Source organism: Micropterus salmoides, unplaced genomic scaffold (genome assembly GCF_014851395.1).
Source record: "Micropterus salmoides isolate LMB-PRFRI ecotype aquatic unplaced genomic scaffold, ASM1485139v1 Ms_hic_scaffold_14, whole genome shotgun sequence".
Taxonomy (NCBI): domain Eukaryota; kingdom Metazoa; phylum Chordata; class Actinopteri; order Centrarchiformes; family Centrarchidae; genus Micropterus; species Micropterus salmoides.
Genome location: NW_024040485.1, coordinates 27,052,756 through 27,079,994, shown reverse-complemented (window position 1 = coordinate 27,079,994; position 27,239 = coordinate 27,052,756). Strand labels below are relative to the sequence as shown.

The 27,239-nt window shown below is 40.1% G+C and overlaps 1 protein-coding gene across 2 annotated transcripts; it reads left to right on the top strand.

Moving 5' to 3' along the window:
* The first annotated feature begins 8,178 nt into the window (after window positions 1-8,178).
* Window positions 8,179-24,707, top strand: LOC119902554 (exocyst complex component 3-like). Of its 2 annotated transcripts, XM_038718826.1 has the most exons (16): window positions 8,179-8,333; window positions 9,539-9,744; window positions 11,629-11,848; window positions 12,101-12,273; window positions 14,384-14,596; window positions 16,486-16,664; window positions 16,771-16,887; window positions 18,355-18,472; window positions 18,826-18,951; window positions 20,193-20,293; window positions 20,649-20,759; window positions 21,740-21,881; window positions 22,203-22,325; window positions 22,551-22,712; window positions 22,931-23,052; window positions 24,306-24,510. In XM_038718826.1, exons 2-16 carry the CDS (start codon window positions 9,601-9,603, stop codon window positions 24,508-24,510), a joined length of 2,256 nt encoding a protein of 751 aa, XP_038574754.1. In that variant the 5' UTR covers window positions 8,179-8,333; window positions 9,539-9,600. The 2 variants fall into 2 exon arrangements, with proteins under 2 accessions (XP_038574754.1, XP_038574755.1); XM_038718827.1 differs by lacking the exon at window positions 8,179-8,333 and having other exon boundaries at window positions 9,601-9,744; window positions 24,306-24,707.
* Window positions 24,708-27,239: the final 2,532 nt, after the last annotated feature.

The following is a 27,239-nucleotide window of genomic DNA, read 5'->3' as shown; positions in this document are numbered from 1 at the left end:
TCGTTATGATGTTCCAGACCTTTGGTTCAGGAATTATTTTCTAACTGGACCTCTTTGAAGTTTAATTGAATACCCCTGATGTAGAGATATGAGAGATATTGCTCCAATTTGATCAGTGTTAAAGAGTAGGTTTCTAGCAATACTTGAGGTGTTTGTTTTACTTGACTGGGATTCCCTCCCTTAGGTTTCTGCCTCCACACCACTACAATGGGAGAGAAAGGTATTTTGTTGGTGGTGTTTACAGCTTTGAGAATTTTCCACTTTTAAACATTTGCATTTTTAATAAGTCAGTGGATATGTGTTTCCAAAACAATGTCCCTGTTAAACTCATTCACTGCTACAACTGGCCTACTTCTATACAGTGGTAACCTTATTTAAAGCCATAGAGTATTTACACACTCACAAGTAAGGAGAAGAGTTGTCCACCAGGCTCCACCTTTAACCTATTAAAGGCTCCACCTTTAACCTATTAAACAAAACACACTGTCGTCTGTTGGATAAATAACTGTTCAGCTAATTGATAGGTGTTAAGTTTGAAGGATTTCAAACAGAAAATGCAGCATTGGTCTATAAGATCAAAAGCTGTGCTGAAGTCCAGCACTCACCATTACCTTTTTCTGGATTTGTTTTAACTATAATTTGTATAGCACCTTTCTAGTCTTTTCAACAACTCAAAGTGCTTTTACACTGCATCTGCACCATTCACCCACAGTCATACACTGAACCAAAGAGCCTAAGTTCAACAGCCACCAGGGGCAATTCGGGGTTCAGTATCTTGGCCAAGGATACTTCGACATGCAGCCTGGAAAAGCTGGGGATTGAACCACCAACCTTCCAATTAATGGGCAGCCCGCTCTTCCTCCTGAGCCACATTCGCCCCACTCATTTGTTAGTTACATTTGCACATATTAAGTAACCCTCCTTTTATGGATGCTGGAATTCGGAGCTGATGCTATTTTCGGAGAATGATGTTGAATGATGAACACACAAGGCCTGCAATTTGGATTCGAATGAATCACGGATGGATCTTATTATTAGATTAAGGAGGAGACGAAGACATGACATACAGATAATGATTAATTCCAGATAATCTGTGGAGTATCTGCTAAGGGTCACACGTAGTTCATAAAAAGTATTTGGGATTAGCTATCTGTACATTTACTATATAACTTTCTTTACTTTAAAGTGCGTGGTCAGTGATTCTTTGACCTCATGGTGTGGCCTACAGTTTAAAGGTTAACTTGAGGGCAGACTCTCTTTTGTTGATCTTCTCTCTGGGAAAAAATGCCAAATGTCTATGTCTATGATATATCTTAGGGTTTGGCAACTCATGTCAACCTCCATATCTCAAGATAACATCACGGCAACTCAGCAGAAGAAGCTCAACATCTCTCTACGATTCCCACTACAACACATCTACCACTGTGTCCCTGAGGAAGACGCTTAACCCCTAGTTGCTCCACAGTCATGTGACCTCTGACATATATAGCAACTGTAAGTCACTAGCGTCAGCTAAATGAGTAAAAAGAGGATGGACAGTGAATTGATGGTGCTGCGGTGTACTTATGCACGCAGTCTCTGGATGAAATAAACACCCATTACTAATGTCATTGTGGTCTTCCATGGCATTATGGGTTAGCTAGTGAATTGTATTTCACCATAGCCTTCCCAAAGCATCTATAGTATAGGAAAGTAGGCTTGTCGGTTGAAAACAAAATTGCTTCGGGGTTTCTTGAAATTATACTCAGAGAGGGACATGAGCTGCCTGGGCTTGTTTCTGCCTTTTTAAACAGGCTGCCTTTTTAGCCTTGCCAAAGAATTTGAATTCTACCATTGATACGACATTCTTCTGTAGATGTTTTCCTGCAGTGAGCGCATGCCTTCAGACAAAACTGCCTGCATTCTTCAAACTCACACTTAACCTTATGCACATGACCCCAGGTCTTTGTGTGGACATGTATGGGCACAGAAAATGAGCAAGTAAGGCCCCATCCACACAACTCCGTTTTAGTTTACAAACGGAGTGTTAAAACGATCTCCGTCCACACCAGCGTTGTAGCTGCGTTTTGGAGTTGATCGTCTACATTAAAACGACTGAAAGCACACATCTATTGGCCGTTCAGGTGCACTGGGCATGCGTGTGCCAGTGTAAACATGAAGCAGATGGTCTATTCCGTAGTTACAGAAGATTTGGCGAAAGAATAAATAAATATAGACGAAGACAGGTTTTTTTGCATGCACCAATAGGGAGCTGGTGCTATGTGTATCGGCTAAGGAGTGGATGGCAGATGCAGTTGCCTCTTGTCGGGGAGGAGGAGCAGTGATTTCCAAAGACAGGGAGGCAGTGGTTGGTGGAAGCAGGGGAGAGGGCATAGCAGTCGGTGGCAGTGAGGAAGAGGAGATGGAAAAGGACAAATCCAATGCAACTGGAGTAGATGCTGATAGACAATGGGCATTCGTTGAATTCATGAAAAAATATATAGTTGGATAATGTGGTTAAATTAACTAATATTGGTGCAATATTGGTACAACTGCTTTTATCTACTTGTTGCTCCTTTCTGAAAACCAACTGTCAGAACTAACTGTCAGACAACTGTCAGAAGAACAAACTCTCACCTTTGTAATATTGCAAAAATCAGGAACATCCTGTCTAAAAAAGATGCAGAAAAACTAGTCCATGCATTTGTTACTTCTTGGCTGAATTACTGCAATTCCTTATTATCAGGCTGCTCGAACTGATCCAGAATGCTGCAGCACGTGTTCTGACAGGAACCAGGAATGCAGGGTTACTTGTGGTTCCTAGAGTTTCCAAAAGTAAAATGGGAGCCAGAGCGTTCAGCTATCGAGCTCCTCTCCTGTGGAACCAGGTTCCAGTTTGGGTTCAGGAGGCAGACACCATCTCCACATTTAAGAGTAGGCTTAAAACTTTCCTCTCTGATAAAGCTTATAGTTAGTTATACTTAGTTATGCTGCTATAGGCCTAGACTGCCAGACTTCCCATGATGCACTGAGCTCCTCTCTCCTCCTCTTTCCCTCCCTCTCTATGCAACCTCATCGCAATATTTCATGTTACTAACTGAACTTCCCTTTCCGGTAGTCTTGTGCTTTCTCGTCCCTCTCCTCTCTCCTATCACTTCCTGCAGGTTTTCTGGCTCTGGAGCTGTGGAGTCTGGATCTGTGGTTGCGAGTCACCTGCTGCCCCCATATCCCTGCTCAACACCCTCTGCTACAATTATTATTACTAGTCCTAATGTTATTATTGTTATTATTGTCATTAACAATACAATTATTATTATTAACATCTCAAAGTCTGTACCAACATTACCTTTACTGTCTGTACTTCTGTGTTTTTTATTGTGTAGGCTGCCCCCCATCCCTCCATCCCTCCATCTCTCTCTTTTGCCCTCTCTCTCTCTCTCTCTCTCGCTCTCTCTCTCTTTTCCTCATCAACCCACCTTTCTGCCTCCAGGTAAGGAAAGTTTTTCCTTACCTGGGCTTGCTCTTGGTGGGTATTGTTGCCTTTCTGTAAATAATATAGATCTAGATATCTACCTGCTCTTTTATGAAAAGCACTTTGGGTAATCTGTTGTTGTGATTTGGCGCTATATAAATAAAATTTAATTAAACTGAACAGAACCACTAAACACCCTTGGTTTGATTGGAAGCTGAGAAGCTGTGTGACAGAGAGGGACCAACTGAAAAAAGCTGCTGTCACATCTGGTAGCTCAGGAACCCACGCAGACACTGCTGACTTCAGCTCAAAGAAGAAACTTTTTCAAACTCTGCATTGCACACCCTGTAAAAAATAAACAAAAGTAGAGACGCCGGACGGTGTATGTGGAAAGATTCAAAATAAATAAAGTGTGTGTGTTTAAGGAAATTAAGTGCAACAGTTTGGCTCACTGATGTGTTTTTAATAGTTTTTTGACAACAATGGAGCTCTATGGCACACACAAATATTCGCTCCATATCCACTACAGCTACAAATATAAAAATTTTTCTTCTTAACATTATTTACAATAACAAATAATAAAGTCAGTTTTCTCTGTAGAACCACTTTTCACCGCTTGTACACAAAATGCATTCAATGAACACATCTTTCAAATGTCATGAACTGTTCTCTCACTCATACTTAACCCCAACCAAACCTCTGTGTATTTTCACTCCATTTTGCGCACATTGACATACTATTGTCAAAACTGTTGAATTCATGTTTAAAACAAACTAAAAAGAAAAATGTTCTGACACATTTCGTTGCTTGAGGACTTTTATGAAAGAGCAGGTGAGGAGAGCGGGCAAGTGAGGCAGAACCCAGAAGGCTTTGTAAGTGGGATGATGAGGTATTTCAACATCTCTTCCAATCAGAGTTTTAATGTCACTTTTCCTTACACGTTATCTCCATTCCTTAACCCCACAGAGGAAATCTTGTCCTCATGTAAGTGGAAAGTTTATGACAAAATGCAGAAGAAGCACTGCTGTATTTTATATCTGTAGCTCTCCTGTACATGTGCTATCTAAATTAGGGTTGTATTACTGGAAGATATACGCAGATGGCTTCCCTTGAGAAGCTGAGAAAAAAAAGCTCAACAGTTCCTGGGAAAAGAGACACGCTGACTGCCTTCACGGGTAGATGTGAAGTGTTTTCATCTAGGGAGTGTGTCTGTGCTTTTCTTGATCACTATTTGTTCTGTTTGTTGATATACTGTGTAAGCTACTTTGTGTTGATTTGTAACTATGGGATGGCTAAAGCTATTTCGGTTGTTTGATAGTGCGAGACAGCAGGCTGTGGTGATTTGAGTCCAGGTCAGGCTGTTCGATTTGCATTGATAGATTTGGCACTTTGGCTGCTGTCCATGGTGCTGATCAAAGCAATTTTTTATTTTTTTTTATTTTTGTACACTCTTTAGAGGTTAAAGTGGGAAAAACTTTTTCAGCAAGCTATTTGGTGGATAATGGAATGCCACAAGGAAGTGCAATATGCCCTTTGTTGTTTTTAGTAATGATAGAGGAAGCTTAATGTTGGGCAAGGTACAGGGAGATCTTTGTTTGGACACGATGGGGTGTTGTGAAAATGAGGTGGGAATGTATAGTTAGACAATGAGGAAACAAGCACATGGTGCCCTCCCCCACCCTGCCTGATCAATCGTCTATTCTTCTCCTTCCATCACTCAGACAACATTTAAAACAGGATAAACTGGTTGTTCGGGCTGTTGAGCCACAGTTGTCCATCACCGCTCTGCAGGACTGCACGTAAATACTGTCTGATCTCGTGTCGGGCACAGTCCTGGTACATCGCACATATTTGTTGTTGATCTTTGTTGTATTATATTTTTATGTTATCAGTTTATATATTTATATGTACACAATATTCTCTTCCGTTGCGTTACTTCTGCACGGTACAGATGCAGAATAATGCACATGTATATATCTGTAAAGTTGTTCTTCCATTCCATATTTATATATTTCTACATTTAATTATGTTGACTGTATGTTTGTCTATGTGTAGCACCTTATCACCACAGCAAATTCCTCGTATGTGTAAAACACTACTTGGCAATAAAGCTCCTTCTGATTCTGAAACAACAAACTGGCAGATGCTCTGTGCTGCAGCTAATGGAGACATCAATGAATAGACAGACTCTTTCTCAGCAGATATCTTGAAGTGTACTGATGATGTTGTTCCAAGAGTAAATGTGAAGTCTTTCCCTAAGCAAAAGCACTAAATAAATTATATGTCTATGCCAAAATCAGAACACAGTCCTACCTGTAGCTCTGGGGACCTGAAGGCTCTGAGGTAGTCCAAGTGGTTTTATTTTTGTTGTAATGGAATCAGCAACCTCACATCCTCTGCATTGACTCTGAGCACCGGAGCCTCTCAGGGCTGTAGACTCATGCCCCCTCCTGTACTCCCTGTTCACATATGACCTATATCTGTTTTGGCATGTGAGATGATGGCCCTGGTGATTGCCTTGCAATGGGTAGAGGAGTTCAGGCCAGAGAGAGTGGCCATGCTGATCTAAACAGTTCTCTCCACGTGTTTGGAAAGCATAATAATGGAAAGAGAGAATATTGTGGAGAGGCAGAAACAGTGGATCATATTTGGTTGATTGGCAGTGTTGCCAGATGCATGATTCAAAGAGTAAAGTTTAAAAAGATTGCACTTAAAGAGATAGGAGAGAAAAATATTAGTAATATGCTAAGACAAAGCTCAAGGGTTTGAAACTCCTTTAAAGTATTATTGGATCTTAGTGCTGCATTCGACACGGTCGACCACAACACATTACTAGACAGACTTGAAAACTGGGTTGGACTTTCTGGCACAGTACTAAAATGGTTTGAATCCTACTTAAATTACAGGGACTAATTTGTGTCTATAGGTAATTACAAATCTGAGCTGACAAAAATGACATGTGGAGTTCCCCAAGGCTCCATTCTGGGACCTCTTTTGTTTAACATTTACATGCTTCCACTGGCTCAGATTATGAAAAACAACAAAATATGTTACCATAATTATGCAGATGACACACAGATTTACATAACCATTTCACCAGGGGACTATGATCCCATACAGGCGCTGAGTAACTGTATTGACCAGGTCAACGATTGAATGTGCCAGAATTTTCTTCAATTAAACAAGGATAACACTAAAGTTATTGTTTTTGGAGCCAGGGAAGAACGATTGAAAGTCAGTGATTGACTTCAATCTGTAATGTTAAGAACCACAAAACAAACCAGAAATCTTGGTGTGGTCATGGACTCAGACCTGAATTTGAGGAGCCATATTAAGACAATTACAAAGTCAGCCCACCATCACCTGAAGAATATATCAAGGATTAAAGGACTTAGGTCTCAGCAGGACCTGGAAAAGCTTATCCATGCATTTATCTTCAGTCCATTTGACTACTGTAACAGCGTCCTTACAGGGCTCCCAAAGAAATCCATCAGACAGCTGCAGCTGATTCAGAACACTGCTGCTCGAGTCCTTACTAAGACCAAAAAGGTGGATCACATCACTCCAGTTCTGAGGTCTTTACTTTGGCTTCCTGTATGTCAAAGAATTTATTTAAAAATCCTGCTGTTAGTTTATAAAGCACTAAATGGTTTAGGGCCAAAATACATTTCCGATCTTCTGCTTCGTTACGAACCATCCAGACCTCTCAGGTCGTCTGGGGCAGGTCTGCTTTCTGTCCCCAGAGTCAAAACTAAACAAGGAGAAGCAGCGTTCAGTTATAATGCTCCGTATATTTGGAACAAACTCCCAGATAACTGCAGGTCTGCTGAAACAGTCAGTTCTTTTAAATAAAGACTGAAGACATTTCTTTTTACCATTGCTTTTAATTAAATATTTACACAGTGAGAAATGAGTAGGTAATTGAGTTGGGGGATTAAGGGAGTGAGATTGAACAGAGTGAAGGAAGTGGTCTTAAATCTCGCGCCCGAGTGATTTGCAGGAACGCGCAGGTGGGTCCAGAGTATAACTGGATCAAAGTGGCCTGCTGACAGACATGTCCTGGTTTCTCTGTAGTGTCCGAGGGTTTTTGAAATTTCAGTGGACCCAAAGATTGCTGTGGAGCTAAATACAGACTAGCTAGAGAGAGTGGATTAAGTGTACTTCTCTGTTTACTCTTTTTTCAGAATAATTGTAACTCAGTTATTTGCTCAACCCCTCAGCCTGTTTTTATTTTCCATTTAAATCTTTTAACCCTGATTGTAACACTGTATCTTTTATTATATTTTATGTTGATTTTAAACTTTTTTATAATTCCCTGTTGCTTTTATGTTTTATGTAAAGCACTTTGAATTACCTTGTTGTTAAAATGTGCTATACAAATAAACTTGCCTTGCCTTACTAGGCTCCTTGTTCCTGCTGCATTTATATATTTATTTATATCTATTTTAATGTTCCATATGTATTGCTTTTACGTAAAGTGTCTTTGAGTGTCCTGAAAAGTGAAATAAAATATATTATCATTTTTATTATAACTATTATTAGTTTTTGTTTGTTTGTTTCCTTTTTTTTATTGAAGCATTTCCATTTTGTTTGTTTTTTTGTATTTCGTTAGGGTTTTTTTTTAAAGATCACTGGGTGGCGGTAAATATCCCGAAAGCTGTTTTCCAACCACCAAGACAATCAAACAAAGAAGAAAGGCTGCGGAAAGTGCGGAAGCGAAGACGAAAAAGAAGAAGAAGAAGAAGAAGAAGAGGAAGCGGCGAGCTCGAAGGAGGAAGTAGAACCACAACAACATAACTTAACCTCATTAATAGAAATAATAGTGTAATATTTGTAAAAATGTTTTTAATCGTCCCCACGTTTATTTCCTGAAGTGCATGAGGTAAGAGCGTTTCATGGATTCTGCAGTGAGCTGGTTTCACAGCCGTGTTAGCCTTTCCGTTGTTTTAGCTCATATGCTAAACATCAAGGTGTGTGTGAGCTGCAAGATATAAGTGTTAAGTGCATTTGTAGGATTGGCTGTAACGTTACTGATGTTTCATTTGACACCTTAGTTGTCACAGTGAATAGTTTGTCTGCTGTTTACCAGCTGTCAAAATCAAAACAACGCTATTATAATGTTAGCTAACAGCTAGCTCGCTGTCACCCTGAAATTACTAACGTTCCTTGATGCTACATTTATACTGATATTATACTACTGCTGTCCTTTTTATACTTTATTATTAACTGGAACAAATAAATAAACATCATGTGAATCTGTTGCGAAAGGAAGAAATAGATACTGAAGTTGATATTTATATGGCTAGATTTATCATTTATACTGTAAGTGTGATCCTGAGAAATCTTGCTGTTTTATTTATTTTTTGCCCTGATGCTCATCAGTGAAACTGCTGGCGCCTGTGTATTTTTATTTATTTGTGGTTCACTCCCTGTTGTTTGGCTCGCAACACTGTTAAAATGAATCTCATAATTAACTATTGATGTAAATGTACCCTTTATTTCTTTATCAAATGGCCCTTTTAGCAGCCACATGACATGGCTTGCGAAAGTTTCTCTGTATGTATCATCCAGGGCGTCATGTTTTTGACATTGTAGATTATGTATTTAGTGATACCACGTAAAAGAAAGCAACAATCAGTCAACAATGGTCTCAGGTACTTCATGACATAAACTCACTTATAATTTAGTAGTAATAAGGAAAGAAATCATAGTATTTACTTCTGCTAAATGTTTTTCTTATAGATTTTTACTCATGTCTTTATATTTTTGAGGAAATATTGTAATTATTACTGAATATAGGTATTTTTTGTTTGTTTTAATAAATACAGTTGTGTGTGTTTATCTATTGGTGTGACAGTCACAATTCAAGAAACTTCCAAGAAATCTCTTTTTGTCTTCATTGGTCAAATTATAATCAAATCTGCCGATCTGTCACCGTGTAAAAGTGTATAATTTTAAACAAAAACATAAAAATCTCTTTCTGATGAGTATTTTCACTAGCCCATTTCAGTATGTGATTGTGCAGGAGGTTGATGAAACATTCTGCTCAAAGCAAGACATTTGACAGTCTAACTTTTTCTGTTGTAGCTCAAGAGTGTTTGCATAAAGCCTTTGGATACGGCTAGTGTTTTATACGACAGAGCAACACTATGGAGGAGACCAGTCGGGAGGCAGTTGCCACGGCAGTGCAGCGTGTGGCAGGGATGCTGCAGCGATCGGACCAGCTGGACAAAGTGGAGCAGTACAGAAGACGAGAGGCCCGCAAAAAGGCCTCTGTGGAAGCCAGGCTGAAGGTGATGTGTTAACAGACAGCTGAGTATAGTTCAGTATATGCTTTTTTTACACATCTATTCACTCACTGCTCTGTTCAGCAACAAATGATGAGAAATCAAAAGTTCTCTTCATATGTCAACAATCCCTGAGATAATGAGTTTAAAATGATAAATGGAGAAAAACATTGTGGTTAATGGCTGATCTTAAAGCAGAGAAAAGTCACGTATTATTACATTATTTCATGCGGAGTACAATCTAATCTGCATGTTATCTCCGCCAGTGACGCGTTGTTTTATCTGGAGTTTTTAATAATGAATGAAACAAAAACACATTGGGTTATGCTGGAAATTTCTGGACGTGACTGGTGTTTAAGGGAGAGTGTGGTACAGTTTGTCAGAAGTGACGTCATTCAGCTGCATTATTCTCTACGGTACAACAATAAACGCTAGCCAGTAATGGTGTTCGGTTAGATTTGCTGTCATTTAGGAGAAACGTGTTAACATTTAGAAAAGACGATGGTGACTGAGGACATTTAGGGCTTGAAACTAGCTTTTTTTTTTTTTTCACCTCCTTCCCAAAACTCATGAGGGGGAGCGCTGACATCTTACGACAGCAGCTCACTAACAAAGCTGCCTTCAGATGTGACCGGTTTTGTATATCAGCCTGGTGAGTGCATTGGCTGAGGCCCGATTATCTCAAAATGCCAGACATTGGCCACTAATCTCCAGTATGATCCCCCCAATTTCACTTCTGTTACCTTTTCAGTCTTTAGTAAATGTTATGGTTCTCTGCTAACGTCTGGGGAATATTGACCTCTAATGAGCAACACATTTGAATTTTAAATTAATATTTTATGTTGGGGCTTCTGGATTGGTCCTTCCTAACCTGTAGGCTCCAATCTATAGCAACAGGCAAATGTTTAACAATGTGACATTAAGATCAGGATAGGATTAAAACAATGTAATCGTCATCCCACTAGATTCCAAATAGCATGTCAGCCTCTGGTGAATACTTTTTTTCTATTAGAGTTTAGGTAGAGATCCCTATTATGTGTACTTTAGTACAGCTACTTAGTAAGTTATATGTCTTTGTTGTATTTTACAAGGTACAAGGGTGTTTATTCGGCATTATACAGCACAAGGCTGCGTAACGAAACGAAATTTGTAGTTCCTTTGTGCTACACAAAATATTTTAACATATAAAAAAAATAAAACGGTATACAGTTATTTATATCCATATATACATACACGTATACACCTCGAACATCGCGCAGTGCACTTTTTGAATTTGCATCAGGGGTGAATGTAAACAGCAGTGACCAGATGAAAGTTTCATCTTCACAATAAACAGTCTGACATCTGGGAAACAGAGTCCATCTTGTCTGCATCTGTGCACCAAGCATGATCGATGTAAAACACACTTCCTCTCATCTTGCCGGAGTCTTGCACTGACAGCTCAGAACATGGACCACCTGCTAAGCGCTTGATCCGTCAACATGAGTCCCATTTTGTCCAGACAGGCTCTTTAGGAGCAGAATTAAGTCCAAGCTGGGCCAGCATAGCTCCTCTCCTGGCTCTCTTTCCTCTCCTGGCGCCTGGTCCATTTTTTTGGGCCGGGTGGATCGTGGTCTGCTGCTCTTTAATCCAAAAACCCCATCTTCATCTTCCAATGACTGTATTTATGTCAGAGGTAACGCATGTTTTGGCAATAAACTGGAAAAAACATCTAAGACAACTAAAGTGTAGCAAATTAAAAATATTTTACAGTCACCAAGCATACTGTATGCTATTCATCATATACAATTCATCACATACCACATCATTTTTCTGACTGACACCAAAAAAGTCCATTAATAAAATACTACCTTCAGTAATTAACAAGAATATCTGTCTCTTGTCCTTCAGGCAGCCATCCAGTCCCAGCTGGATGGCGTTCGCACTGGATTGACCCAGCTGCACAGTGCCCTGCTGGACGTCAAAGACATCCAGAGTTCACTGGCAGATGTGAGCAAAGACTGGAGGCAGAGCATCAACACCATAGAGAACCTGAAAGACGTCAAGGATGCTGTAGTTCAACACAGTCAGCTGGCCTCCGCTGTGGAAAACCTCAAAAACATCTTCTCTGGTAAGCTTAGTTCAACTCTATCGAAAAGATGTCAACAATTTTGTGTCCAATCACCAAAAGTATAATGTCACTATAGAAAACCCCACAGCCTTTAGACAGGTGTAAGACAACAAGTTATCCATGAAATTTGACTCTTACTCATCTTCTGAGAAGGAAAAGTTCTGATCTTGACCATATCGTAGGCAAACCTCTCTCCTGCTTTCTCACGCTCTTAGTAATCTGTGTGTCTTTGTCACTTTGCTGTGTGTACAGTACCAGAGATTGTTGCAGAGACGCGGCAGCTGGTAGAGCAGGCAGATCTGTTGCAAGCCCACAGAAAGCTGATGGAGCTGGAGTGTTCACGGGACGACCTCATGTATGAGCAGTACCGTATGGACAGCAAGAACACAAGTGACATGAACCTCATCTCCATCTACTTTGAAGATGTAAGTAGCTGTAAAAGATCTAGGCTCCACACATGTCATCAGCGTGCTCACAGATACACCAAACTGACCTTTTTCTCTCACCAAATACCAATTCAAATAAAAATACCTGAACTATGGGTATTATACAAGAGAGAAAACTGATCTGATATCAGCGCTGTTAATTTCTTTGTGATTTAAAATATCTGTTTGGCTTGTGAACATTTTAATTACCAAACAGCTGTACCTCCATGCTTTTACCTTAACTGTAGAGTGAACCAAACCTTTATTTGGAACAAGATTATATGTTAAAATAATAATAATTCAACACTTCCACCATGTTTGCCTGATGTGTTGCGTGTGTGTTGTTAATCAGTATAACGTGAGTTTCAACAGCCCTAATTCCCTCAGTACAACAACAGAATCAATCTCCCTCTGCTGCTCTTCTTTTCTATTAAACAAATACTGTTTTCATTCACTAATTAAATCGAATTAATTCAATTTATTGCACATTTTGGATAATTTCTAAGCTACCATCAGTTATAACATTTGCACCTGCACACGTTTTATGTTGCTGAGCTGGCTCCATGGGAATAATCCCTGGTAGACTTCTAATGTGAAAAATTTGCAGGAAGTGTTGACTTTCATTGATGGTAATTTAACAACAATCTAAAAAGAGCGCGTGTTCAGCAGAGTGGTACATGTATGACATGACAGTTGGAATTAGTGCTGACAGGTAATTTCACTGTTTTCTATATCAGCAGTTTGTGCCTGACACTTGCTGGAAGTAACCACTTTTATTTAAAAATACACGCTCTGGGAGGTTTATGAAATTGCTTAGTTGCAATGCATCTACCTTAGATACATTTTTACCTGTATCCTGACCTGAATGCAGACACACCATCACACTCAACTTGTTTTCTACAAAGCTTTAGGTTTACTAGTAATGTGTGTAGATACAGAACTCACAAACATTATTAGCAACTCCTCTTTACTTATTACTGTAAAGTTACTGAATAGTAGGGCTGAAAAATTAATCACATTTGCGATATTATTGCAGTGTGATAAAACAAGATTTTCTAATCGCCAAGGCTGCAATTACACTCTGGTCACATGACACTAGAGAGTAAAGCAGTCTGCAGACGAAGCATCAACTTCGCACATTACGCTGTGCTTTGACTTGTTGTTGTACAATGGCCTTATGCTTGACAGAAGCATACAGTCACACAGGGAATGAAAATAGCCCCCGCCTCCCACGGGTAATTTGGGGGTGGTGGGTGAAATCGTCAGACCATCCGCAGCTTTGACAGACAGGAAAAATGCAAAACAGAAAGACAGGTGTGGTAAGGTAAGCGTATTGTGGCGATCGGCGCCTGCGTTACACACACAGCCACCAGTCAGCTCAGAAAATATCTTTTCAGTTTAAAACTAAACTCACAAGTCCAGTCTGTCCCAAGTTACAGCCAGTGCTCTGCTCACCAGCGTCGGAGGCTGCGGCGGAACTACTAAGCTTGTCTATTAAACCTGAGAGGCTTCACTTGGTTTTATTTTTGTTGGCCAACTTTTGAATTGAACCTCAAACTGAGTATTTTTTGTTTGCTTACTTAGATTTAGAAAGATGGGAAAGATGAGTTTTTGTATTGAGCGCTTACTGTATAACACACTGTGGTACACTTAGTTTTTCTTGTGGTCTGTAGGCCGACATGGTGATATTACATGATATTATTTAATGCTATGACTTGACTCAAATGATCTTTCTCATTAAAATTTGTAATTGCTGATCAGCTCATGCTCTGCTGCATTACAGTCTCTCCTGTCTGCTGTTAGTGTCCCTGTCTGCGTCTCCTCCTGTCTTTTTTTTGTATATTTTTGTGTCTATGTTGCGAGTATATCTTTATGCGTCTGTGTTTTACTATCTATAAATCAGATTTAATCAGCAAACATCAAACTTCTCATTTGATAACGTCAATGTATTTGCAAAAAAATTTGTTTTGTTTATGGATTATTACTGGTTGATAATTAACAATTGTATTCTGTCCAAAACGTTATTATTATTAAACATAGTTATTTAGTTAACCACATAAGTCAAAGCTTTAAAGCAGTCGGTTTTCAATCCCTTTCTGTTCTCTTCCAGGTTCAGGGGTTGTCGGATGAGCTGGCCAAACAGTTGTGGATGGTACTGCAGCGGTCCATGGTAACGGTGCGTCGTGACCCAACCATGCTGGTGTCAGTGGTTCGTATCATTGAGCGGGAGGAGAAGATTGATCGGCGTATGGTCGACCGTAAGAAGCAGAGTGGGTTCATCCCACCTGGGCGACCCAAACAGTGGAAGGAGAAGATGTTCAAGGTAAGCGGACTGATGAAGGAGCTGAAAATACTCTTTCAAATGCTTGGTTATGAAGAATATTTCTTGAACAATTAGGACAAAGTTGATTATCTCTTTAAAGGGGTTCTCACAAGGTTGTCAACAATCTAGCCCTTAGTTTGAGGATCCTTGATCTTCATGATCCAACTTGATTCTAATTCTTCCTACTCTTCTTCCTTATCTTGATCTGACGCATCATCTTCATCTGATTGTACTTCCTTATCCAACCCTTCTTATTTTTTTTTTTTATAAACTTTTGTCTTATTCAACAATTCTTGAATCTGCTCGTCAGCACAGCAGAGCAGGGATTTGCATCTCAATTACAGCAGCCTGCAACGCCGCCCTTCACACAGGAGGATGTCCAGCAGCTGCTGGGCATGTGCAAGCCTGGCAAGGCACTAGGGCCAGATGGCATCCCAACTAAGATGCTCAAGCTCAGTGTCATGGAGCTCCTATCCCCCACTCTGTATTTTGAGCATCCTACAGGACAGCGTCAATACCCACCAAAAAACATCCAACGTCATACCAGTATGCAAGAAACCTGTCCATTCAGAACCCAGCCACTACCGACCTGACGCACTCACTTCAACAATCATGAAATCACTGGAAAAACTGACCCCTCTTCCAGGCTGTCCGAACTGTAGAGGTGTGAATCTCACTATTGGTTTCTGAATGATTTCCTATTCGATTCTCGGTAGAGAAAGGGGCTAATTTCTGTGTGCTAAGACAGGTGGTGTGACAAATTATGACATTAAAGCAGCTCTGGGTGATGGCGTGTGACGTGAGCGGGCTTTTGAAGTGTTCCCAAGTCAAGTACTTTATTTTCATATTGCTAACTTGCTTGGTTGTGGTTGCTATATTTCTGCACTGAGTACTTTTACTTTTAACACTTTCAGTAAATTTTCCTGATTATACTTACAAAGTTGTACTTTTACAATTCACAATGCAGGACTTTTACTTGTAAAAGAGTATTTTTACAGTGTGGTATAAGTACTTTCACTGAAGTAAAGGATCTTCAGGAGTACTTCCTCCACCAATGACTGACCTTTCTGTCTATGAAGGTAAACAGTAGATTAGATTCAACTATATTGTCATTATGCAGAGTACGGGTACAGAGCTAATGAAATACAGTTAGCATCTAACCAGAAATGCAGATATATATAGTATTTTATACAGATAAGTGCAGGAAGTAAATACTACAGTGTAAGATATGTTATATGTTACAATAGTTAGAGAGTTAGAGTTAAAATATAAAAATATTATACAGTCTATGTGAATGTATTAAACACATTTAGAGGAGAGTTAATGGAGAGTGCAAATGTAAGGTCAGTGTTTCCCACATATAGACTTTACTTGGGCGGGCCGCCCAGGTATAGTAACGAGTACCATATTAGATTTGGCTACCCGTTTTAGCATTTAGCAGAGCTCGCCGTTACCTGGAACTACATTACAAGATGCTGACACGCTGGATATTTTGCAAGCACGGGTAAAGCAACAGTGAACACACCAGTGCAGACGTTATTCATTAGCTACCACTTTGGTTTCGATAGGCTACGTCATTAACAAGCCTGCTCCATGGCTCGCACCTGCTGCTTACAATGGACTCGTGGGTAGAAAAATCCAAAAGATGAACTTAAAATTACCTTAAAATGGAGAATACTTCAGCAAGAATTTTGTCCCCTCAGACATTACAGCACTGGACAAACTATGTTGTGTGCTGGGATGCATGAATGTTTATGTATTTATCTGTAGGTTGCAGTCTTTGTATCTGTGTGTTCCTGTGTTGAACTGGCTGTGAAAACAAATCTCCCTCTGAGACTCTAAAGTCTAACCAATGACCTGTTCCTGTCTTTGATCTGTTTCTGTTGCAGGTGCTGGAGGGTACAGTTAGTACCCGCATTGAGGGCACCCAGTCAGTGACGAGAGAGGCAGATAAAATGTGGCTGGTTCGTCTTCTAGAAATAACTAGGAAATATGTTTTGGACGACCTCATTGTTGTCAAGAACCTCATGGTGCAGTGCTTCCCGCCACACTACAACACTTTCAACAGGTATATAAAATGCATAAGTCTCAATCAAGTATTCAGTTCTACCTAAACACGATCATTTAACTCACTCAGGTACTTGTTTGCTTACATGTATGTATGCGTGTTTCAGGTTTTTCGGTCTCTACCACAATGCTGTGTCCTCTCGTGTAAAAGAACTGGCAGCTGAGGACTTGGAGGCTAATGAGATTGTGTCCCTGCTGACTTGGGTCCTTAACACGTATAAAAGGTACAAACATACACCTGCAAGATTTGTCTGTGTACATGGTGTTTATTGTGGGACATTCATCAGTTCAAAGACTGAACTGTTTTAGCACGCTGGCAAGCTCCTTCAATGTATTTTACGTGTTACCTCTTCCTCGATAATTTGTGATAATGATGATGTCCACGGTCAGGTAATAGATCAGAAGTAGGACAGCACTCTACCTAAACTGTTTATTCATGCATTGCACTGATGTTTGAGGCAGACGCCCTTCCTCGGTGTACAAATATTTATGAGGTTTCACTATGAGGCTCATGCCAGTCACGTCAAGCTTGAGCTTGTTTCTCAGACATAATACAGCCATTTGACAAAACATCCTCAGTGGCTGAATCTGATAGGAGACTGATTCCTGTTCTAAAATATCTTCACAGAAAACACCTGGATTAGAAAAAAGGCGCCTTTCTGAACACTCAAGGTCACCTTACAAAACATAATAAGACAGTACAGTAATAATCGATAAAATTAACAACAATATTGACCTGAAGGGAGGGGGAAACTGTGCAGTTGTCAATGGTAAGAGAAAAACTGTCAGATTTAGTCAAAGTGGATTTGATGCCAATGAGAAGAACCTCGGTTTTGTCACTGTTAAGTTTGAGGAAGGATTTGATTTCCGTTAGGCAATCAGCGAGGGAGGTGGGTGGGAGAGATGTGGTAGGTTTGGTGGACCGGTAGAGCTAGGTGTCATCCGTATAGCATTGGAAATGGATGTTAAATTTACGAAAGATATGGCCAAGAGGAAGCAAATAAATGATGAACAGAAGAGGCCCCAAGACAGAGCCCTGGGGAACACCGGTAGTGACGGGACAGCTCTGATTAAAAATGTTTGAGTTGGATGGACTGAGTGCAGCCAGAGAGATATGATTTAAATCAGTCCAAGGGTGTGTCAGTGAAACTAATAGAGACTAATTTGTCAAGAAAGATGTTATGAGAGATTGTGTCAAAGGCTGCACTCAAATCAAGGAGGATGAGAATAGTTAGTAGAATCAGCTGCCATTAGAAGATCATTGGTGATTTTTACCAGCGCTGTTTCTGTGCTGTAGCAAGGACGGAAACCAGATTGGAATTGTTCATACAAGTTATTGTCAGACATGTGTGCATGGACCTGATATGCAACTGTTTTCAAGAATTTTAGAAAGAAAAGGTAGGTTAGAAATAGGACGGAAGTTGTTGAAATTGTTGGGGTCTGCACCAGGTTTCTTAAGTATAGGAGTTATTGCAGCTGATTTTAGAGACGGGGGAACAGTACCAGAGGTAAGAGAGGGTAGTTATTTGGGAAGAGAGAGAGGGTAAGCTTCCGTTAGGCAATCAGAGAGGGAGTAAGTGTGTTTCAAAAAATGGCGAACTATTATGTTACCACGGGCTCACAGAATTCAGGAGGGACCTGCAGATAAACTGGATTTCTAGTTATAGAATCTGTATTTGTGTATGTTTCAGTGTGGAGATGATGGGCCATCCAGATCTCCGTTCAGAGTGTGACATCAATCAGCTGGAGGCTCTGCTGCCTCAGGATGTGGTGGATGACCTGCTTAGCAAATATGTCAAGACCTTTACAGTAAGCACCGTGTCCCAATCAAGTTAGTAAGCCTGTAGCCTTCTGCCTGCCTGCTGGTGGAATCCCCACTTAATCAAGTTGTGAGCACTGCACTCAAAATAGACCTGCTCCATCCAGTCACTGTAACTCAATTTTAAAAAATGACCAACAGCTTGCCTTATGCTACCTCCCTGTGTCACCCCTCCTCTCCCAGGATTGCACAGGGCTATTAAGTGTCAAATAAAGATTCACATTAGGAAAATGCCATGGTGTCATAATGAATAAAAATTAGCCAGTGGCACAGGAACAATGTTAGAAGCCATATTTTTCTTTGTGTGGACCCAGACTCCCTGTTTGACTCTCCATGTCTTCAGTCTAATATAACAGGCTGGCTGCGGAAAGCTCTGGAAACAGACAAAAAGGACTGGCAGAAAGAAACAGAGCCTGAGGCTGACCAAGACGGATACTACCAAACCACACTGCCCGCCATCGTCTTTCAGGTAACACACATGGATGAAGTACTTCTGACCCTGAATAGGAATGAGCAGATGTACATGTATGTGCAGTTTTCAGATGCAGGTTCAGGAGGGACACTCAACAGCATTCAGAGTCTTTGCTTAAAGAGGTGGTGTTATGCTCATTTTCAGGTTCAAAATCCTATTTAGGGGTTGTACCAGAACTGGTTTACATGGTTTAATTTTCAAAAAACACCATATTTTTTTTGTCATACTGTACATTGCTGCAGCTCCTCTTTTCACCCTGTGTTGAAGGCTTCGTTTTAGCTATGGAGTGATACATCTTGTCTCTAAATGATCTTTGTTGGGAGTTGCACATACGCAGTTCCTAGTTGAGGACTACTAGCCAATCAGAAGCAGAGAAGGGCAGGTCAGCAAAAAGCCGGTTAACAGCTTCGATTCAGCTGTAGGCTACATGTTGCCGACCAGTTAGGCAATTTGGACTGGAGCAAGAGTTTTAGAGTGGTGAGTTATTAATCTGTAACAAAAGTATCTTTCATCCATAAAGTTTTAACTGAGCTCAGCGAGCATTATGGCGCGTATTTTCATTGTGACGTCACAAGAAAGGGAAGTAAAGACTAGACTACAAACGAGCTGTTTTCAGGCAGTTCAGAGCAGAGTTTTCTGTAGGAGATGGGAAGTCCCTTTGGGGTAGACTTTGGGCTTCACTTTGCAATCCTGTTACATGCACAAAAAAGATAATAACTCAATAAAGGAGAGGGGGAAAGCCAAAAACCTTAATACCACTTTAAATGTTTTCCAGATTTAAGGGACTGTGAAGTTTGTTGCCTGTGACCATCCATCCTGCAACATCAGCAGATTTGTCTCAGCAGACCAGACAATGTTTGGCCAACTATTCTAATGTATGTTAGGTGGCCCCCACTTAAAAAAAGCACCTGATGCAGGTTTAAGTTTAAAAGACAATAACTCCGGTCAGGTTTTAGTTTGAATCTCACAGCATATGGTCTGAACTCATGTAAATGACGTACCGAATTTGTGTATTTCAATTTGAATTATTTGGCAAACAGTATAAATGGGGTCAAGAAAAGTGCTGAATAAATAATCTATATTATTATTTAGCCGCTGTGACTGAGTACTTCCTGAAGCCACCATATGTTTTCCTCTTGATCCTTGTAATGAAGATATTTTCTTGGAGTTCACAGTACTCAACTCACTCATTCTCTCTTGTCCTGATCTTAATGTATCTTCACTTCACTCTTCAACAGATGTTTGAGCAGAACCTGCAAGTTGCTGCGCAGATTGATGGGGATTTCAAAGAGAAAGTTCTGAAGCTCTGCTTGAAACAGATGAACACTTTCCTAATCAGGTAATACTTAATCATACTTTTTTACTTTCTTTCTGATGTGATAAATGTCTAAACCTATCCTTTAGATTCATGGGATTCATTTCACCACATACACCACGTGCTCAATGAAGAAAGATGTCAGAATATTTTTGAATTTAAGGTCAAATGAAAATGATCTTAAACAACATAGCATAGTAACCTGGATAATTTCCCAGGCAGTCCATGTTTGTGTGCTCTCTACATCCACACAATGAGTTCATGTGTCATATGTCCAAAATTGGAAGAGTTTTTTTAAATGTCGGTTCTAAGTAAACAGCGATCAGGAGAACAAACTGTTGTGTAAACCTAACTGATGTGTGTGTGTTGTTGTGTGCAGGTACAGAGAGGAGGTGGTGACCTACAAAGAGGAGCACATGAGAGACAGACAGCTGCCTCAGTGTTATGTGCAGTACATGATAGCCATCATTAACAACTGCCAGACATTCAAGTAAGATTTACTTTCAGTAAATGATAACTTTGGTCATAAGTTCCGGTTGGTTGGGAAATGCACTTTCCGTCTTCCTACAGGTCAGAAGGAAACTGCATTTGTTTCTGAACTAAACGGCAAGCTTCTGTTGAAGTTTATTAACAAGGATTTATATGTGACATTTAAATGTTTCATCAAGCCAGATCTTTGTCTTCTGTGACCCCCTCAATATTAAAACGAGGCAGGGTGGAGGTACGGAAATTAATTTTATGGATTTTTTTGTATCTTTAGTGCCAAAAATTCAAAACTTTTTGTCATGGTAGCATGCAGTATCATGACTGCGAAGCGTGATTTTACACCCCTGCCACTTCTGTATGTTCGATACATATTAAATCCCTCAATGGAGTCATCAATTCTTAAAACATATTTCAGATAACACAATGATATCAGGATCTGTCTGGGATTCCAATATATTAGACACATAGACAGTAGAGCTTATATAACCTACATAGCCTGCACACCCTAAAGCAAACAAACAAGCAAACCGCACAAAACAATAATAATAGTTTAGTACAATTCTCATGATCATTTGGGTGTGGTGAGGTTTAGCAGTCGAAGGGTGCGGCAGTTGTTGCTGGCGCCTGTTCCAGACATACCACATATTACAGTAAAACAAGAGTGGAAAACCACTGAAATGCTGGTGGGCAATCATATCTGCCAGTGAAATTTGACTAAAAACACAGCAGTGGCATGTTAATCAGTATATGCTGATGAGAAGTGAAATAAAAACTGGAAAAAGCCAATAATAATGCTACACTTATACTTTTTTTTTAAATGAAGCGTCTACAGTAAAATGAAAATAAAATCCATAATATCCACTTAAATTATTAAAATGAATGACTGAATAAGATTTCATAATAATTTGTTCAGATTATTTATTTGAGTTTTAACCCTCGGGAACAATATTCTAATGCGTGACTGTCATCCCATGTGTTCCTCAGAGAGTCCATCAACAGTCTGAAGAGGAAGTACTCTCAGTCCTCAGAGCCCACTGACAGTGACGCCGCCATAGAGAGGACACTCAGTGAGGTGGCCAAGGAGGGATGTCAGTTCCTGTTGGACGAAGTCTTCCTCGACCTTGAAGTGAGAATGGCTCTAGTTGGACTGATCTGTCTTTACTGTATACTGTATGTTTAAAGGGTATTTGTTGTGTTTGTAGCAAAGTCTGTATTCTTTCAAACAAATTTTCTTAGCGCTACAAAAACATCTCAGTGCTCTCACGCATGGTATTAATGTCGCTCATTTGTTTTTCAAAGAGAGTAAGTCAGCTGCAAATAGAGTTAAGACAGATTAATTACCTTTTTACTTATATTATTATTTACAGTAAAAAAGACAAAAACAATTTGACACATAAGAAATTTGGAGTGAATTTAATAGCTTTGATTTTGACGTTGCATTGACCAGCATCACCTGAATGAGCTGCTGACCAGGAAGTGGCTGACAGGCTCTCACGCTGTGGACACCATCTGTGTGACCGTGGAAGATTATTTCAATGACTTCAACAAGATCAAGAAACCCTTCAACCAGGTAGGATGGGAGCAGAGCACAGTGCTGTTAACCGAGTATGTCCACAAATGTTTTACTGTCACTTGAAACTCAATGGAAATGTTTGTGATGGGGGTAAAGTGAAACCACCTGACTTTGGATGAATCCAGACACATGTCGTATTCTCACCTGTGGGAGCCATCTTGTCTTTATAATTCAGAAACGATCGATATGATCTTTATGAAATGTTGGCTGTGGTGTGTGCAGGAGATGACTAGCAAGGCCCTGCGCAGGGTGGTGGTGGAGTACATTAAAGCAGTGATGCAGAAGAGGATCACCTTTAAAAACGCTGATGAGAGGAGGGAGGGAGCTGAGAGGATGATCAAAGAGGCTGATCAGTTCAAGTTCCTCTTCGGCAAACTGGCTGCTGTGAGTTTACGTATAATGACTTTCTGTACTGCAGTATTTTTCACTTTCAGCACCAGCATCTAACTCCTGTGTTGAGTTTAACACGTCTGTCAACAAATGGCAAAGCTACCAAAATACTTTGTAGTGCAGAGCAGCATCGTGGCTGAACAGATCCACACACTGTGACATGGTGTAACAGTTGGCGTAACGACCTAACTTTGGTTCCTTGTGACACGTAGGGTGAAGACACAGACCGGCTTTGTGGTGCCATCGCTGCCATCGCTGAAGTGTTCAAGCTCACTGACCCCACACTGCTGTTCCTGGAGGTCACCACTCTGGTGTCCAAATACCCTGACATCAGGTACACACACAAACACACACACACTTTTTTACACCTTGCTTCAGCATGAGCCATGTATCTTAACTAATAACCTGCATACTAATCACTAGCATATTTCCATTAAAATCAATAAAAATAAATCATATTGTATCATGCGTTACATCACAGCAGTGTTTTCAGCTCACAGTGAAATGCACCTGCAATATATACCCTGAAATACAGTTTATCTTCCTCTCTGCAAACTATATTTGGATTTGGCAGGAAGCACATTTTCTGGCTTTAGGCATGCTCCCGCACACTATTAATCAGTCCCTTCAGATTTCGCATCGCAACTATAAACACAAATGCAACAAATCCCTGTGAATTCAGCACGACTTGCAATTTTGACCAGCACTTTTCCACAAACTTGACCTATCATTGCCGTTTCCCGCAAAACGCTGTCGTATGTCAGCGTGTCACTTCTTTTTTTTTTTTCAAGACGCAGCAGACTCACTGTGACAGGCTGTTGTATCCCGGTCAGTTGCAAAAGCTGACAGAATCAAGCTAAGCTGGTTTAAATATGCAGGGTTAGGGCTATTCCCGCGAGATCCTGGAGGGACTGTTTAATGATTCAACTCAACACATGCACACATTTCTTTTATATTTAACGTCATGTTATAATAAGACTTTCTTTGACACTGATCATCAGAAACAAACACACATACTACTGCTGTATTGGGATTGAAGTCTGGACTTGGCCACTCTGAGACATTAACATTGTTCCTTTGAAGCCATTCCTTTATCCCAGTAAGCCACGACAGTAGTCCAGCATGCACAGCAGCACTAAGCTACCAAATTACATTAGTAGCCTCCTCAGCTTTGCGGTCAGTAGTCATCATACCCGGTCCAGTAGGCTACTGCTTTTAAAAGTTCCCAGGGTGATTTCACTGTTGGGAAAGACTGCCTTCTCATACTATGCCTCATCTACGTGGAACTATATGCAAAGGACCCTACAGTTGGAGGTGCTGGTGCCTTTTCAAATCCTTGAATACAGAGGTTTTTAAAGATAAATGTAAGTGGTTTAAATGAGCGGGGATAGCATTAGTGTATTTTATCTGCATGATTTTTATGTACTGTTTTTTATAGTGTGCTGTTGCATATGTGTATAGAATAAATGGTAGATGTTTTTAATGTATTGTTGTTATTTTATGTTTGAACTGTCAGACTTGCTGTCCTGCTGCCTTTCTTGGCCAGGGCTCCCTTGAAAAAGACATCTTCCTTTCTGCTCTCCCTAGGGAGGAGCACATCCAGGCGTTGCTGGCAGTGCGTGGTGATGCCAGCAGGGAAATGCGCCAGATGATCATCGGGACTCTGAGCGAGAACAAAGTGTCCTACTCTGGTGTGACACAGCCCATCTTTAAAGACATCACTGTCCCCACTATCACAATGACGACCATGACTACCATGACCTCGATGGCAACTGCAAAGCTGCTGAAATAAAGTCTCTCACCCTGACACTACATTCGCCTTCAGACACGATAACATAAGCAAGCTTCTTTTTCCAGACACTGTTATTTTGAATCTTTTAAGGGAGCTTGCTGTGTTTTACTGTCCCCACCTTTATTTGCTGTTTTTATTGTCATCCTGATCATATGTCTGCTTCAACAAAATAATAAAATTGTAGTTGTAAAAATGGACTGTCTGATATGATAATGACTTCTTCTCCTCCTTTTCTCTTGTGCACAGGTGTCACAGTGTAACTTCCAAAAAATGCCTCTTTATTTTTCAACGCTCAGAATTAGACGCAGAGTTAGTGAGAAAAAATAGAATAAAATCCAGGAGGATACATTACAAAATAACTAACACTGTCCCTACTATAGGGTCTTGATTTCATAAGAGCAAATACATGAATAGATAAATAAATGCATAAGTTATGTTGCTATGTTGGATTGAAGGTTTGTGGTTAATTAATGAAATTGTGACTTTAATGAGCTAAAATAACTGTGTAGCTGAGATGAAGCTTATAATAATTAATTTACAGTATTTTATGTTTGTCTCTATCAGAGCAGGATACACTCATCAACTTTATCAGAGCAACACAACATTGTACATCATATAAAACCTAAATTTTAATCATTGTTGGGGTTTTAAATTTTTTTTTCAAGATTATAGTGAAGTTTTCTGTCATCCTTTCAGTGTTAATCAGTGCTTCCTTAAGTTAAAAGTGTGTGTGTGTGAGATATTTATTAGGGCAGGGCACTTTAACTTATTAATGCCAATAATTACTTTATCGCACGTTAACGCAAGTTTTTGTATTAAATTATTTTGGAAGTCCGTTGCTCACTGGCTCCAAATACACATACAGTCTATACACAGGTGCTGCTCATATAATTAGAATATCATCAAAAAGTTGATTTATTTCAGTAATTCCATTCAAAAAGTGAAACTTGGATATTCTATTCATTCATTACACATATGATATATTTCAAATGTATATTTCATTTAATTGTGATGATTAAAACTGACAATAAAAATCCCAAATTCATTCTGAAAATTAGAATATTACGACCAATACAAAAAAAGGATTTTTAGAAATGTTGGCCAACTGAAAAGTATGAATATGAAAAGTATGAGCATGTACAGACCTCAATACTTAGTTGGGGCTCCTTTTGCCTGAATTACTGCAGCAATGCGGCGTCGCATGGAGTCGATCAGTCTGTGGCACTGCTCAGGTGTTATGAGAGCCCAGGTTGCTCTGATAGTGGCCTTCAGCTCTTCTGCATTGTTGGGTCTGGTATCGCATCTTCCTCTTCACAATACCCCATAGATTTTCTATAGGGTGAAGGTCAGGCCAGTTTGCTGGCCAATTAAGAACAGGGATACCATGGTCCTTAAACCAGGTACTGGTAGCTTTGGCACTGTGTGCAGGTGCCAAGTCCTGTTGGAAAATTAAATCTGCATCTCCATAAAGTTGATCAGCAGCAGGAAGCATGAAGTGCTCTAAAACTTCCTGGTAGACGGCTGCGTTGACCTTGGACCTCAGAAACAGTGGACCAACACCAGCAGATGACATGGCACCCAAACCATCACTGACTGTGGAAACTTTACACTGGACTTCAAGCAACCTGGATTCTGTGCCTCTCCTCTCTTCCTCCAGACTCTGGAACCTTGATTTCCAAAGGAAATGTAAAATTTACTTTCATCAGAGAACATAACTTTGGACCACTCAGCAGCAGTCCAGTCCTTTTTGTCTTTAGCCCAGGCGAGACGCTTCTGACACTGTGTCTTGTTCAAGAGTGGCTTGACACAAGGAATGCGACAGCTGAAACCCATGTCTTGCATACGTCTGTGCGTGGTGGTTCTTGAAGCACTGACTCCAGCTGCAGTCCAGTCTTTGTGAATCTCCCCCACATTTTTGAATGGGTTTTGTTTCACAATCCTCTCCAGGGTGCGGTTATCCCTATTGCTTGTACACTTTTTTCTACCACATCTTTTCCTTCCCTTCGCCTCTCTATTAATGTGCTTGGACACAGAGCTCTGTGAACAGCCAGCCTCTTTAGCAATGACCTTTTGTGTCTTGCCCTCCTTGTGCAAGGTGTCAATGGTCGTCTTTTGGACAGCTGTCAAGTCTTCCCCATGATTGTGTAGCCTACAGAACTAGACTGAGAGACCATTTAAAGGCCTTTGCAGGTGTTTTGAGTTAATTAGCTGATTAGAGTGTGGCACCAGCTGTCTTCAATATTGAACCTTTTCACAATATTCTAATTTACTGAGATACAGATTTGGGGATTTTCTTTAGTTGTCAGTTATAATCATCAAAATTAAAAGGAATGAACACTTGAAATATATCAGTCTGTGTGGAATGAATGTATATATTATACAAGTTTCACTTTTTGAATGGAATTACTGAACTAAATCAACTTTTTGATGATATTCTAATTATATGACCAGCACCTTATGTGTATGTGGGTCTGGCGTATCACATCTTCCTCTTCACAATACCCCATAGATTTTCTACACGGTTAAGGTCATATATATAAGGTCATATATATATATAAATTACCGGTAATTTATGTTTTTTAGGAGAGAGAGCATTAGACTGGGGCTGATGATGACAGCTGCAGTGTTACTGGTAGGGAACCATGTGTTGATCCTTTTCCTTCACCACTGTGTCCAGTAGGTGGCGGTAACGCGCCCTGAAGCGGTAAAAACAGCCAAGAAACAAGAAA